This window comes from Botryllus schlosseri, chromosome 6, assembly GCF_051294905.1.
Source record: "Botryllus schlosseri isolate E-star chromosome 6, Bs_hap1, whole genome shotgun sequence".
NCBI classification, from domain to species: domain Eukaryota; kingdom Metazoa; phylum Chordata; class Ascidiacea; order Stolidobranchia; family Styelidae; genus Botryllus; species Botryllus schlosseri.
Genome location: NC_137241.1, coordinates 18,925,691 through 18,938,042, shown reverse-complemented (window position 1 = coordinate 18,938,042; position 12,352 = coordinate 18,925,691). Strand labels below are relative to the sequence as shown.

The 12,352-nt window shown below is 39.1% G+C and overlaps 2 protein-coding genes across 2 annotated transcripts; one reads left to right on the top strand and one right to left on the bottom strand.

The window, feature by feature from the left end:
- Positions 1-1,474: 1,474 nt before the first annotated feature.
- On the top strand, positions 1,475-6,297 carry LOC145441365 (multifunctional methyltransferase subunit TRM112-like protein). Its single transcript, XM_080319209.1, has 3 exons — positions 1,475-1,695; positions 4,944-5,045; positions 5,735-6,297. Exons 1-3 carry the CDS (start codon positions 1,597-1,599, stop codon positions 5,927-5,929), a joined length of 396 nt encoding a protein of 131 aa, XP_080175335.1. The 5' UTR covers positions 1,475-1,596; the 3' UTR covers positions 5,930-6,297.
- Positions 5,047-12,318, bottom strand: LOC145441363 (transmembrane protein 62-like). The gene is made up of 10 exons (XM_080319207.1): positions 12,054-12,318; positions 11,338-11,587; positions 11,100-11,279; positions 10,817-11,038; positions 10,458-10,656; positions 10,278-10,388; positions 10,054-10,222; positions 9,810-9,978; positions 9,632-9,753; positions 5,047-6,387 (listed from the first exon to the last, which is right to left on the bottom strand). Exons 1-10 carry the CDS (start codon positions 12,231-12,233, stop codon positions 6,121-6,123), a joined length of 1,869 nt encoding a protein of 622 aa, XP_080175333.1. The 5' UTR covers positions 12,234-12,318; the 3' UTR covers positions 5,047-6,120.
- Between the last annotated feature and the right edge of the window lie 34 nt (positions 12,319-12,352).

Below are 12,352 nucleotides of genomic sequence, written 5' to 3'. Positions count from 1 at the left end.
TAGGCGTCATATACTACAGGCAATTCGAAATACCCCATAAGCTATATGCTACTGCATATATACCTTTTACCCGCTACCTCATTCAGTCACAATTCCTATATATTCACGGCATTTACCATACAGAAAGAGCGAACTATGCCTGGCTGCTACCTGTTGCGAGTCAAATCTTTGTCACGCGCGATGGCGTAAATTTGAATCGCCGATATATTCTAGAAGTCACGCATCGATAATCATATTCCTAAACGTACAACATCTCACTTATTTAGTTATTCTCTGAATAAAACTATTATCCATACTCGTTGAACATACGAGATTACCGAAAGAGCGAATATATATCTAATGAAGATCATATATATCAGAAGAAAACGAAACTGTTCGGCCTTAGAGCAACAACACGAATATTCAACACCGGTGACATCCTCACGCAATAAAACGAAGGTAGAACATTGTTTTCTAATGGATATAACGAAGCTACCGCTTGAGATCGAACAAAACCGGATAGTGATTTATCGTTATTGAATGTAACACAAACATTATCCTTTCTACGTCTTTTAGACATACCCGCAAGCGATAGAAAATTCGCATTATTAATAGGTTAACAACGCGATATAATGAAGTCTAACGCATGCCATGGAACAACACCGAGTTGGAATTTATTCTGATTGAATATAACACAAGACAACCCTACTACGTATTTTAGACATTCCCCCGACACTTAGAAAATCAGAACCTAATCGAGATGATCCCGGATTATCCTTTTACGGTTTTGTGTTTGCTGGGACGGAACACCCGGTTGAAGAGTCCTGAAAGAGAACACGCTAATCTGGAATTTAATCGGCTGACATTAGTGATAAGCCAGCACACCACGTCAAGGTTTGAGCCAGGTGATGGATTAGGTCATATCAGTTATTGTATCGTTGCAAGGATGGACTACATATCATTCAGAACCAAGTACCTCTACCGCATGCAGAGACTTGATGACTATCGGGATATGGGTCTTTTCTAACAAATGCAGAGATTTGATGATTGACTCATCTGTACGGAATCATCTTCTTGGTTGGGTACCACGTCTATTCGCTATAACTATTGAAAAATGCGCTTAAACCAAAAAGGGGGTCCTTCGACCAGGGGGTCCCTGGGTGACCGCTCACCCCAAAAGCCACCACGGAATTCTAGGCATACTTGAGATTTATAGAAAACGCTCCATATTTCAGACCCAGGTTCACAGTTCAATCACATTTTGGCGGGTGGGATTCTGTTTTTTTTTTCAGTCATGAGACTTGGGCTATAATATATTAAAATAATGTACGTTGACGGAATTGAACTGTCAATTTTGAAAAATAACGTTGCACCTGGATGGACTATAACTATGTTTGAAATTTTCAAGACTGAACTTCACCAGAATATATTACAAGTTACAACCCGGTCATTACTGCCGTCCATGGTCATAGTTATTGATGCGTATATTTGAAAACACAAGTCACATTGCACGCCAGCACCAGCTTTCGAACACTCCAGTATTTGGGGATTATTGTTGATCGATATCCTTTGCGTTTCACCGTTGGTCGTGACTTCTATCGTGAAACAAGAGAGCTGATGAGGCTGAACCTTATTCAAAGAATGCGCTTGTTAACCCACAACATGCTTACCTCTCCGGTGAAAGGGGTCACATCAGGTTATCCTTTCATTATTCAGGTATGATTGCTTCATTGTTATCATTTTCATTACTTTTCACGAGGCTATAATAGGGTTGCCATACGTCGGAATTTCACTGTTCAAACTTTCGTCTGGGAGGAATTTCTAAAATATGCCTGAATGTCCGGAATTTTGAAGTCTTGACTAGGGCTCATGATTATTTCGTATATCAACATTAACATTATTTTTGGGTATATTTATGCAACACGATATTTTTCCGATTTACTGTTACATTTATTTATTTTAATATGGGGACTACCACCCTCGCAAAAACTGCAATAAAATATAAAGAACCTTCATTTACTGCAATAAGCCTAATTATAATCACTACGGTATTATTGAAGAATGGTATTTTCCTAGACATGGTTAAGGCCGTTAAAATGCTTTATTCAAAGGTAATGGTTCCAAACGTGAGGGTAGTTTGCCTTTATTCTGGGGTTCGCAAAGATGTGATGTTGAGCGTAATCAGCTTCCAAAATAACACGTGAGTAAGTCTGGGCAAAGGTGCTGATTTGTTTTAGTAAACAGCTCGTCAAATTATGATCTGGGCCACGGAACATTTTCAAATTGGATGAAGTTGCAACCATAAAAGGTTGGAAATCACTGGATATGGGGTGTCTATAAAGGTCCATGGTGCGCACCTGCACCGGTTCGGTGTGACGTGAGCTTGAATTAACGATGTACAATAACGCTCCCTGTATTTCCGAAATCATCATCCTCCACCAGCTCTTCCACTAATCCTGATCATGTGGGCGGAGGAAGGATCAAACCATAAAGTCATATATGGAAGAACCAATATTATTGACAGAATTCACTCAGAAAATTTAACGATCAGATGCATATAGAAACCATATGCATATAGCAAACCCCCAAAAATTTGCATCGATTACCCTATGGTGGGCCTAAAATCATTGTCTATTTGGGCGGGAAGGGGTTAAAATATGTGGTTTCGGTTCCTGTTACACAACACACAGCCACACACTTCTGAACCGGATCGTGACTATATTTCTGGTCTATAAGCAAAGCTTTACTAGTGTGACGTCATATTGACAGACAATGTGCTCACAACATATTTTGAAATCCACTAGTGGGCACTAAAGAGTGTCCGGAATTTGGGTTACAGAAATATGGTAACCCTAGGCCAGGGGTGGGCAATTATTTTCTTCCGCGGGCCAAATGAGAAGTAGAAATACGTTGGCGGGCCGAGTGAAAAATTTTAGCTATATTCTGCAGCTAATTTTAATTTCATATCCGAATTACCTTGTTAATAAATGCTGCTCAGTGAATGTGTTCAGGTCAGGTAATGAGAAAGTGACGGTTAATTAGAGAAATATATATTTGCCCTCATGATTCGAAACAATAATAAACATGATACATTTTTACCTCTCTTGAAACCCCTATCCACGTTCTTCTATTCAGACTCTAAAACAGGGGTTCTCCAACTTTTTTAGGCACGCCTCCCTTATGATAGTGAGGAATTTCGCGCCCCCTTATCACGATATCACAAATATTTAAGGTTCAATCAGAATGCTAGCAATCCTAACGGATATTTTAATGACATGGGAGTTCATGGCTGTTGATGAGTGAATTTTGAAATATCAAAGTTGGAGCAAAGCAATAACTGTAACTGTAAGCGTGAGGTAAGCGAGAAAAAACGTTTCATAAAACTTCAGCTTCGTGCCCCTCCTGATGCTTTCACGCCCCGGTTCGAGAACCATTGCACTGAAATGTATATACAATAGTACAAAGCTTATTTTCTTGGTCGCTGCCTTCTGACCTGAGCCGTGTGCAGCTTAAATAATATAGGCGACATGCTCAGCAAAAACTAGAAGTAGGGACTCCAATATACAAATATTTAGTGCTTTTAAAGTCTACACTTTCTTTGAATTTCAGTTTTCGGCATTCTTTTTCGGTATGCCCGGTAATCCTTTATGGGTGATGGGTATGATGATTTATGAGTCATATATAGTAATCGCGAGCACTGATTGACTTGTTTTACTAATTTGGGATTTGGAAACGGATCGCGTAATAATTTGAAACACATGCCGTATAATGCGTAATGTGACAGTTGCAACAACGAAGGTTTGAACTGGAAAGAGTGATTTCTGCTAACTTTGATTGTTACTCAACTCATACTTTTGCCACATTGCCTTTATTTGGGATCTAGATTACGCATGTGAGGCACCGTAATCATGGCATATTAATGAACCGGCTCCTAAGTAAACGAATTTCCTGTTGAGTTGGTTGGTTGGTTGAATAATGGGAAATTGGTGCACCGACTACGAATCATTTCGCACCATGACTCAAGGGCCCATAATAAAGTCCACATTGACAAGCAATCAGATGACTCGCCCGGTGGCATTTTCAAATTCCACTACTTTTATAAACATTCTTGGGTCAGATAATAAATTGTCCAGTACAAAGCATATGCCTAATTGGTCGGTGACTCCTTTAAGTGAAGTTCGGTGGTCGTCGTATCTGCTGCACTTTGGAGTTGATACAGCCTTGTTAGTCATTCAAAATCAAGTTTTATGTTTTAAATTCCAAGCAACCTTTCGCGGGCCGCACAGAATAGCTTGGCGGGCCGCACTTTGCCCAGGTCTGCCCTAGGCTATAAGCAAGTCACAAGTAAATCTTACAGACAGTTTCCGGTCATACCCGATAATGTGGCCTGCGTTTGCATACATTTGCGAACAAAGATTTTCGACCATGTCCACTACTCCTAACATTACCAGTTACCACCACGCCAAAGCGGCGTTCCAATCTAAGTTATGTTCACGTGCAGCCTTTATTAAGGGTTTCTACGTCCTACATGCTTCCAGAGTTCAAAGAACTTGTTGACAACTTTGATCTACCACAGACGTGTCGTTGATTTCAACAGCTATTGAGAGTAGGCTACATTGCGTTAATAAATTCATTGAATGCTGTTTTTGGTCTCTTATGGTATCTGTTAAACTACAAGTTTACATTAAATACGATTTGTTCCTTGTATAGGCGAATAGATACGCGATTAATGAATCGATTCAGTAATCTGGCCTGCTAAGTAGGCCTACTTCATTTTCCGATTGAAGAAATTGCCCGCCTCTGGTCTAGGCCGTCTCGCCCTTCTACGGCTTGGCCTAGTCATGATTAATGACTTGATTCAATAAAAAAGTTGACTGAAGTCGAGTCATTTTCCATATTTAAGAAAATAACTTTAGGAGTCATTATACAACCCTGCTTTATTAGCAACAAGTGCAATTATTCAGGCAACAGAGACGAAAGAGGTTGAGGTGGATTTCAATCCAGAGTTCATAACAAGAATGATTCCGAGACTAGAATGGGATGCCCTCTTGAAAGCGCTGGAAATGGTAACATTAATTTCTTTATTAGATATTGGAATACTTTTATGCTGAAATCATACAGAGTTCTATAAAATATGGTAATGAAGGAATATGAAGCCCTTCTAATTGTATATAATCATCGATAGTCTAGTCTGGTCTTTCACCATTTTATTTTGTTATGACGCCATCATAACAGTGACTCGGATAGTAGCCCACCGACTTCTCCTACCCCTTGGTGAAACTGGCGTCATTATTTTGATACTTCTTTGCATGCATCTACTTAAAATGTTGCCACTTGTGAGCAGAGTGTAGCACATGTACTGCACAGAACATCGTCGTTGCTGGTGTGATTATGGGCTTTATCATGCCCTGTGTTTCAGTGGACAGAAGAACATGTGACCCTCGAATATTTGGGTAAAATTGGGGGTTAGGGTCAGGCATGGTTTATATTGAGGTTCGGGCTTAGGAAACCACATCCCAAAAGTGACGCATGCTGATCTGTCATTTTTCAAGGTGTCGCATGCTCATATGCACATCATAACAGTCCTTGATACATTGGATTGTCAATAGATATTTCTGGCCAGACTTAGTAAATTGCATAATCAATTAAACATGCATGTTTTGTAAGTGCCTATTACATTTATGGCGAAGTGTCACATTTGCAAATGTATGTGACATGATTTTTGTGACTGATACCTATCTGGTTTTGATGATAGGTTGGCAAACCAGAAGCCTTGCCGATAGAGTTATCGCCAGAATACGAGAAAGATGAAGATTTTCTGAAAAAAGTACATCATGCTATAATGGAAATAGAAGTTATTTCCGGTCACTTGAAGTGTCCAGAATCAGAACGGACATTCCCTATTACAAAAGGAATTCCTAATATGCTTCTGAATGAGAACGAGGTGTAAAGATGCAACTTCTGTTGTGACTTGGTTTGCCTGGAATCTGGAGTGAACGAGATACCCACCAAAGAAGATCCCATATTACATTTCACTTCATTGGTTGGAAATATGATAGTTGGCATTAATACGTATGTGTTACAGTGAATGTACCAATGGAAATGTACGAATTGAAATGATTAGAACATTGCATATTACTGTTAGCGTCTTTTGTAATAAATTTTATAACTGGTGGTTACGAAATACATCGCCCACCATAGCTTGAAAGGGCTGAGCATTGCTGCAACGTATCCATAAGACTCGTATAACTCCCAAATTGCATAAACATTAAATGCTAAAAATAATAAATAGCCTGTAATAAAGATTACGACGAATGATGGGTGTTTCATCTGAAACTTGTTCTTTGTGTCGGCAACATCGTTTATTTCGGACAGAAGAAACACGCCTGGGATGTAGAGTAGAAGCATCTGTAATGAAATTGGCAAGATTCTTAAATAAGTGGCATCTACATACTAGAATAGTGGTTCTCAATCTTTTTGTCTTCGCAGACTCCCCTCTAATTTTGGTTCAAATTGAGCTCAATTATCATGCAGACGTCATCAGGATTTAGCAAAAACAGCAGCAAAATAACTTGAAAATAACATCACACTATTCATGTGGGTAGACGATTGTGATTTCTGCAGCTGCATTTCTTGAAAAATACGGTCGTGTCTTGAAAATCCGCGCCTTCAATTTGATATGAACGAGTGCAGAGAATTTATTTCCACAACGATAAGTGGTGGCGAATGCCATGGACAGTTGGACATGGTATAGTAACGGACAACGATTTCGACGGCCCCATTGGGTACAGTCGAAACATATATGGTGCCAAAATTGAGACACAGATTTTTATCGAACATATCATACCTAGTCATTTCTATCTAGCAGCTCATCTAGACGTTTATCTGTAATAGTGGTTATGTAGTAGGGTGGAGTGAAAATGACTTTTTTTTTTCAAATCAAAAAAGGCCTTCCTCAATCCTGACAAATGACCTAAAACTTCAATTAAAAGTGACTTCAGGGTGTTGCCCCCATTTTCCAGCCGGCAACCCCCCAATTTCTGCGCGTGGGGGGTAAACTGGCCCATCTCGGCAACCGCTGGTCGTAGAGTCATGATATATAGCTCAAAATCTGCGGAAGCATCATGTTTCTATCTGTCTTCTGAAGAAAGTTTTCTCTATTGTGAACACAAAATGAGTTATAGCCAAAAAACTATATATAAGCACATTTTTGTAGAAATTCAGCATTTATTCTGACGAATTGTGATCTGTCATTAGTTTTTTTTAAAAGTAAAGTAACACATTGGCAATACCGAATATTGGGCCCATATTACAAATATATTCACAACACAGTCCTTTTACAATCGGTTCAAAACATCATAATGAAACACTCACATTTAACGACTTTTATTAAAAATGCATTCTTTTGTCAAGTTTTTTCATCAGTTTACGAGACTTAATTTTTCGGCGAATGAGGCCATCTCGTCTTTGAAATCCCGAAACTAGTGCTGATGCTTCTGTTACGAGCTTTACATGTCGTTCCACTGTTTGATTGTGGCATGGATGAAACAAAATCAGAGGCTTCTCGCGGCATTCTTCTAACTCTGCATCAGTTAAGTGCTCAATCGTTGGAGGAAGTTGTTGATAAGGTTCAATATCAACCAATTCGTGGTATGTCTTGGCTTTGGGACACAGAATAAACGAATAGGACCCCAGTTCAATTGGTTGGAACTGCTATGACTTTCAATGTCCACAAGTGAATTTTATTCAGCGGCATGTTTTCGAAACGCAAGCACCTTGGTCACACCCTTATTTCGTATGTCTTCATTATCATCTACCAGCATTGCAATCAAAATATTTTCGGGGTGTGCGGAATAACCGTTTCTTATCACCACATTCGGAGCAATTTTTCGAACGTTTCGGTCAGAGAAATTCAAAACCTGTTTAATCAAGTTGAAGATGTTTCTGGGTCCATGTGTTATATGTTTGTTTCCCTTGATCTCAAACCAAGTTGGAAAATATACTTCAAAGCAAAAACGAACCAGAATCTCCAGGTTTAAAGGCGGTTCATTAACTGTTACATAATACCGTAAAACTCTGCACTGCATCCTAAAGTTAGCCATCTTGAATGCGCAACCGGTGGTCCAACCTCCAAGTAAGCCAGATCATCATCAGCATTTCCTTGAATAATTGCCCAGCACATTTATAAGCATATAACTGGTCCTTACTTAAGTCACTAACAATTTCCTATGGGAGCTTTTGAAAGGCCATAAGTGGTGGCGAGAGCTTTTTGAATTGAGTAACTGGCCAACAAGATACACTTCCACGTAGTTTTTTTCAATTGGGTGTGACCAAGGTGCTGGCGATTCGAAAACATGCCGCTGAATAAAATTCACTCCTGGACATTGAGAGTCATAGCGGTTCCAACCAATTGAACTGCGGTCCTGTTCGTTTATTCTGCGTCTCAAAGTTGAACTTGGAAGCAAAGGTATACCACGAGTTGGTTGATATTGAACCTTATATCAACAACTTTCTCCAGCGATTGAGCACTTAACTGATGCAGAGTTAGAAGAATGCCGCGAGAAGCCTTTGATTTTGTTTCATCCATGCCGCAATCAAACAGTGCATGGAACATCATGTAAAGCTCGTAACAGAAGCATCAGGGCACGTTTCGGGATTTCAAAGACGAGATGGCCTCATTCGCCGAAAAATTAAGTCTCGTAAACTGATGAAGAAACTTGACAAAAGAATGCATTTTTAATATAAGACGTTCAATGTGAATGTTTCATTATGATGTTTTGAACCGATTTTAAAAGGACTGTGTTGTGAATATATTTGTAATATGGGCCCAATATTCGGTATTGCCAGTGTATTACTTTACTTTTAAAAAAAAACTAATGACAGATCACAATTCGTCAGAATAAATGCTGAATTTCTACAAAAATGTGCGTATATATAGTTTTTTGGCTATAACTCATTTTGTGTTCACAATAGAGAAAACTTTCTTCAGAAGACAGATAGAAACATGCTGCTTCCGCAAATTTTGAGCTATATATCATGACTCTACGACCAGCGGTTGCCGAGATGGGCCAGTTTACCCCCCCACGCGCAGAAATTGGGGGGTTGCCGGCTGGAAAATGGGGGCAACACCCTGAAGTCACTTCTAATTGAAGTTTTAGGTCATTTGTCAGGATTGAGGAAGGCCTTTTTTGATTTGAAAAAAAAAAGTCATTTTCACTCCACCCTATTATGTAGCCTATATCACAGGAAAATGGATTTTTAACGCTGATTGACCTTTTGACTTGACCTTTTCCACAAACCCCTACAAAACATCTCTAAACAGCAGTATGTTTGTATCAGTAGGCTATTGGCAATTAAAATGTGTTTGCAAACATTAGGATATTGCATCTCAGACGGTCATTCTGTTGATGTGAATCATGAAGTTGTAGCAATTATGGAGCGAAACTGAACAGAATAAAATTTGGGTTATCAATCATTTTGCAAATTCAGAGGCTTCGCGGACCCCCTCAAAATGCTTTGCGGATACCTGGTTGAGAACCACTTGACTAGAAGTTAGTTATAGTCTGATGTCCAATACCGAATTGGCCTATGCGAGCAAATTGGCCTATGCGAGATTAGTAACACCAAGAAATTCTACAAAGACAGTGCTTACAATTTGAATCCCAGAGATGTGTAGTGTAATGTCATCTGGTTGTAGAATGCCACCAACTAGTACACCATACGAGAAGCACACTCCAGTTGAACCTCTGATTACCTCTCCAATGAACCACGGTCCTAAATTTCAGAATACGATGCAAAACCATGCTGACTGCATCAATTGAAACGCTCACCTAAGGACAGGTTCAGTGGAAAGCCCAGCAGCCCATAATATGCCACTTTGTTTCTCAGGAGGCAACGTACTTTACTGATAATTTGCATATTGAAGTTCACACGATATTTAGTGAGAAGTACCATCAATCCAATGTATATATAGATGATTGAATGGAAAATGAGGCGCAACTGAATAGAGAGATTCAGTTCATTTGACAATGGTTGCACAATGCAGTTATACAGCCGTTATTATGATTTAATTACCAACGTGGTCCATTCTGTGAGTAGAATAATAGGGGAAATCCAACCAAAATCGACATTCCACGATACGTCCATGCTAAATTGCTGCAACACTGTTTTCCTGTTTCCCTCTGTATCCACAACAGTGATACTTATGTCATGTGTGCCATATTTATACGCGTCCGAATCCCATCTTGGATATTATAAGTATGAGTTAACAGATTACTGAATATTCTTCAATTCTCTACCTGCACACCCACAGGTTTGTCCAGTTTACTTGCTGCGGCTCTTCAGGTAATAGTTTTCCATCTATAGCTACTCGAACTTGTTCGATTTTCCATGGATCAAAGATCAAGAACCTTAATAATACCGCATGAAATCATTGTAATCCACTAGAATAGACTAAAATTGAATATATGTAAGATAACCTGATATGACTAGAGAGAGCTATCCGCTTCAACGGTTCAAACTTTGGCATCATAAGATTTGACCATTTTGGATTTGTTAGGACAATCGCTGGCCACTCGTTGTATTTTTGATCGGTAAATGAAAACAGATCATGATCGATGACCGCAATACGATAAATTCTCTCCACTTGCCAATCTCCCAATTCAAGCTCAGCAAATCCTGAATGACAGCAAACGAGTTGAAAATAAACGGTGATTTCATATCCCTAAATATGCCTGATCAACGATAAATAATCAGATCTGTTTTGAAATGAAACCAAGGATATCTAGAATGAAACCAATTTAAAAACAATCATAGATTGATGCACATTGTCACATACCTCTGGAATTCATTGCGTAAAGAGATTTCGATACTCCTGCGAGGGTGTGCAGATGCCCCGCAATATACACTGAACCGAATTCGCCTACCAGGTTTCTAACGCCAGGATTTCGAGATGTAATCGAAGTTGTGGGGTAGTGACTGTACCAAATAGTAAAATTGCTTTTTGATGTCTCCGCCTCAAATGATTTGAGCAAGTCCATCTTATCATCAGGAAGATATCCTGTAACATTTCATTAGTAGTATAACTCCTAAATAGTGCAACTTAAACGAATATCTTTTACCTGCAAAATTGTAAGGCCTTCTTGGCCCAGGTATCATTGTTGCATCTACTGGAATGAATGAATATTTTCCGAAAGGCTTTTCTAAATGGTAGACTTTTGACGATAGCTTTCCCTTATCTCCTGAATATTTCAGATAAAGGTTTGATTTTGGATCATCAACTTTCATCACGTCGAAAGCATCTGAAATTTTAGTTGGTTCATAGTAAACAGGTGCCGGTATCAATGAGCACCTGTATACCATGGTTTCCACGTATGTCAAGCCAAATATATCTTTCAGATGCATTACAATCGTCAAGGATTTGACTATATGTTTGCCATTCATCCTTGTACTGCTGCGAGTTCAATTTGTTTCTCGACTTTGCATCAGTCAAATCCCCTGTCACGATAACAATATCGGGCCTGATAATGCCGAGTGTGTCAATGCAGAAATGTTTGAAATCCACAGGTCTTTCAGGATCCCAATATCTGCTGATGTGGATGTCTGACACCTAGATGTCAATAAGGTAAAATCACAACAACGAATTGATGCAATCATATCAGTAAATCAAATTCTTTCAAAATGTCCAATTTGTTTATAGTGCACCTACTGGCATTTGAGCGTGATAGAATAATTGGAAAAGTTTTGAGTGATTGTGAGTATATAGTTTGCTGTATACAGTATAATCATCAATTTACACACAATATCAAGATCAAGCTGATGTAAGGGGGAATGACGTAAGTATAGAAGTTTCTCATGGGTGGGCTGCCACATTCTCATGACCTTTGCATAAACTATATTCTATAAAGTGTAATAATTATGACGTACCGTATATAAAATTTGAAAACAATTAAATACCATACAATAACACATTGACATGATGTATGGGTCACAAACTCTAGTAAAGAATTGGTTACTGACGTAAAATATCGATAAATCTCCATCACTGATTCGAATCAATCAAGATCAATACACACCTGCACAAACCAGAATATATTATCAACCTTGTCCCCAGGCACTAAATCAGCGAACTTTCTGGTCGAACTCTTTGAAGACATGTATGACGTGAAATATACGGCATATATAGACAACGCGAAACTGGCTGCTAATACTACCCAGATATTGCACAAAACTACAACACGGATCATATTTCCCATTACTTTACATTACAGTGCCAGTAGATTTCGGGAGACCAACTCAAAAAGTCAATGCGGTTCTCTTGGTTTGTTTGCGAACGCGATTAGTGAAGCATGAAATACCGGGTCCGATTGCCATT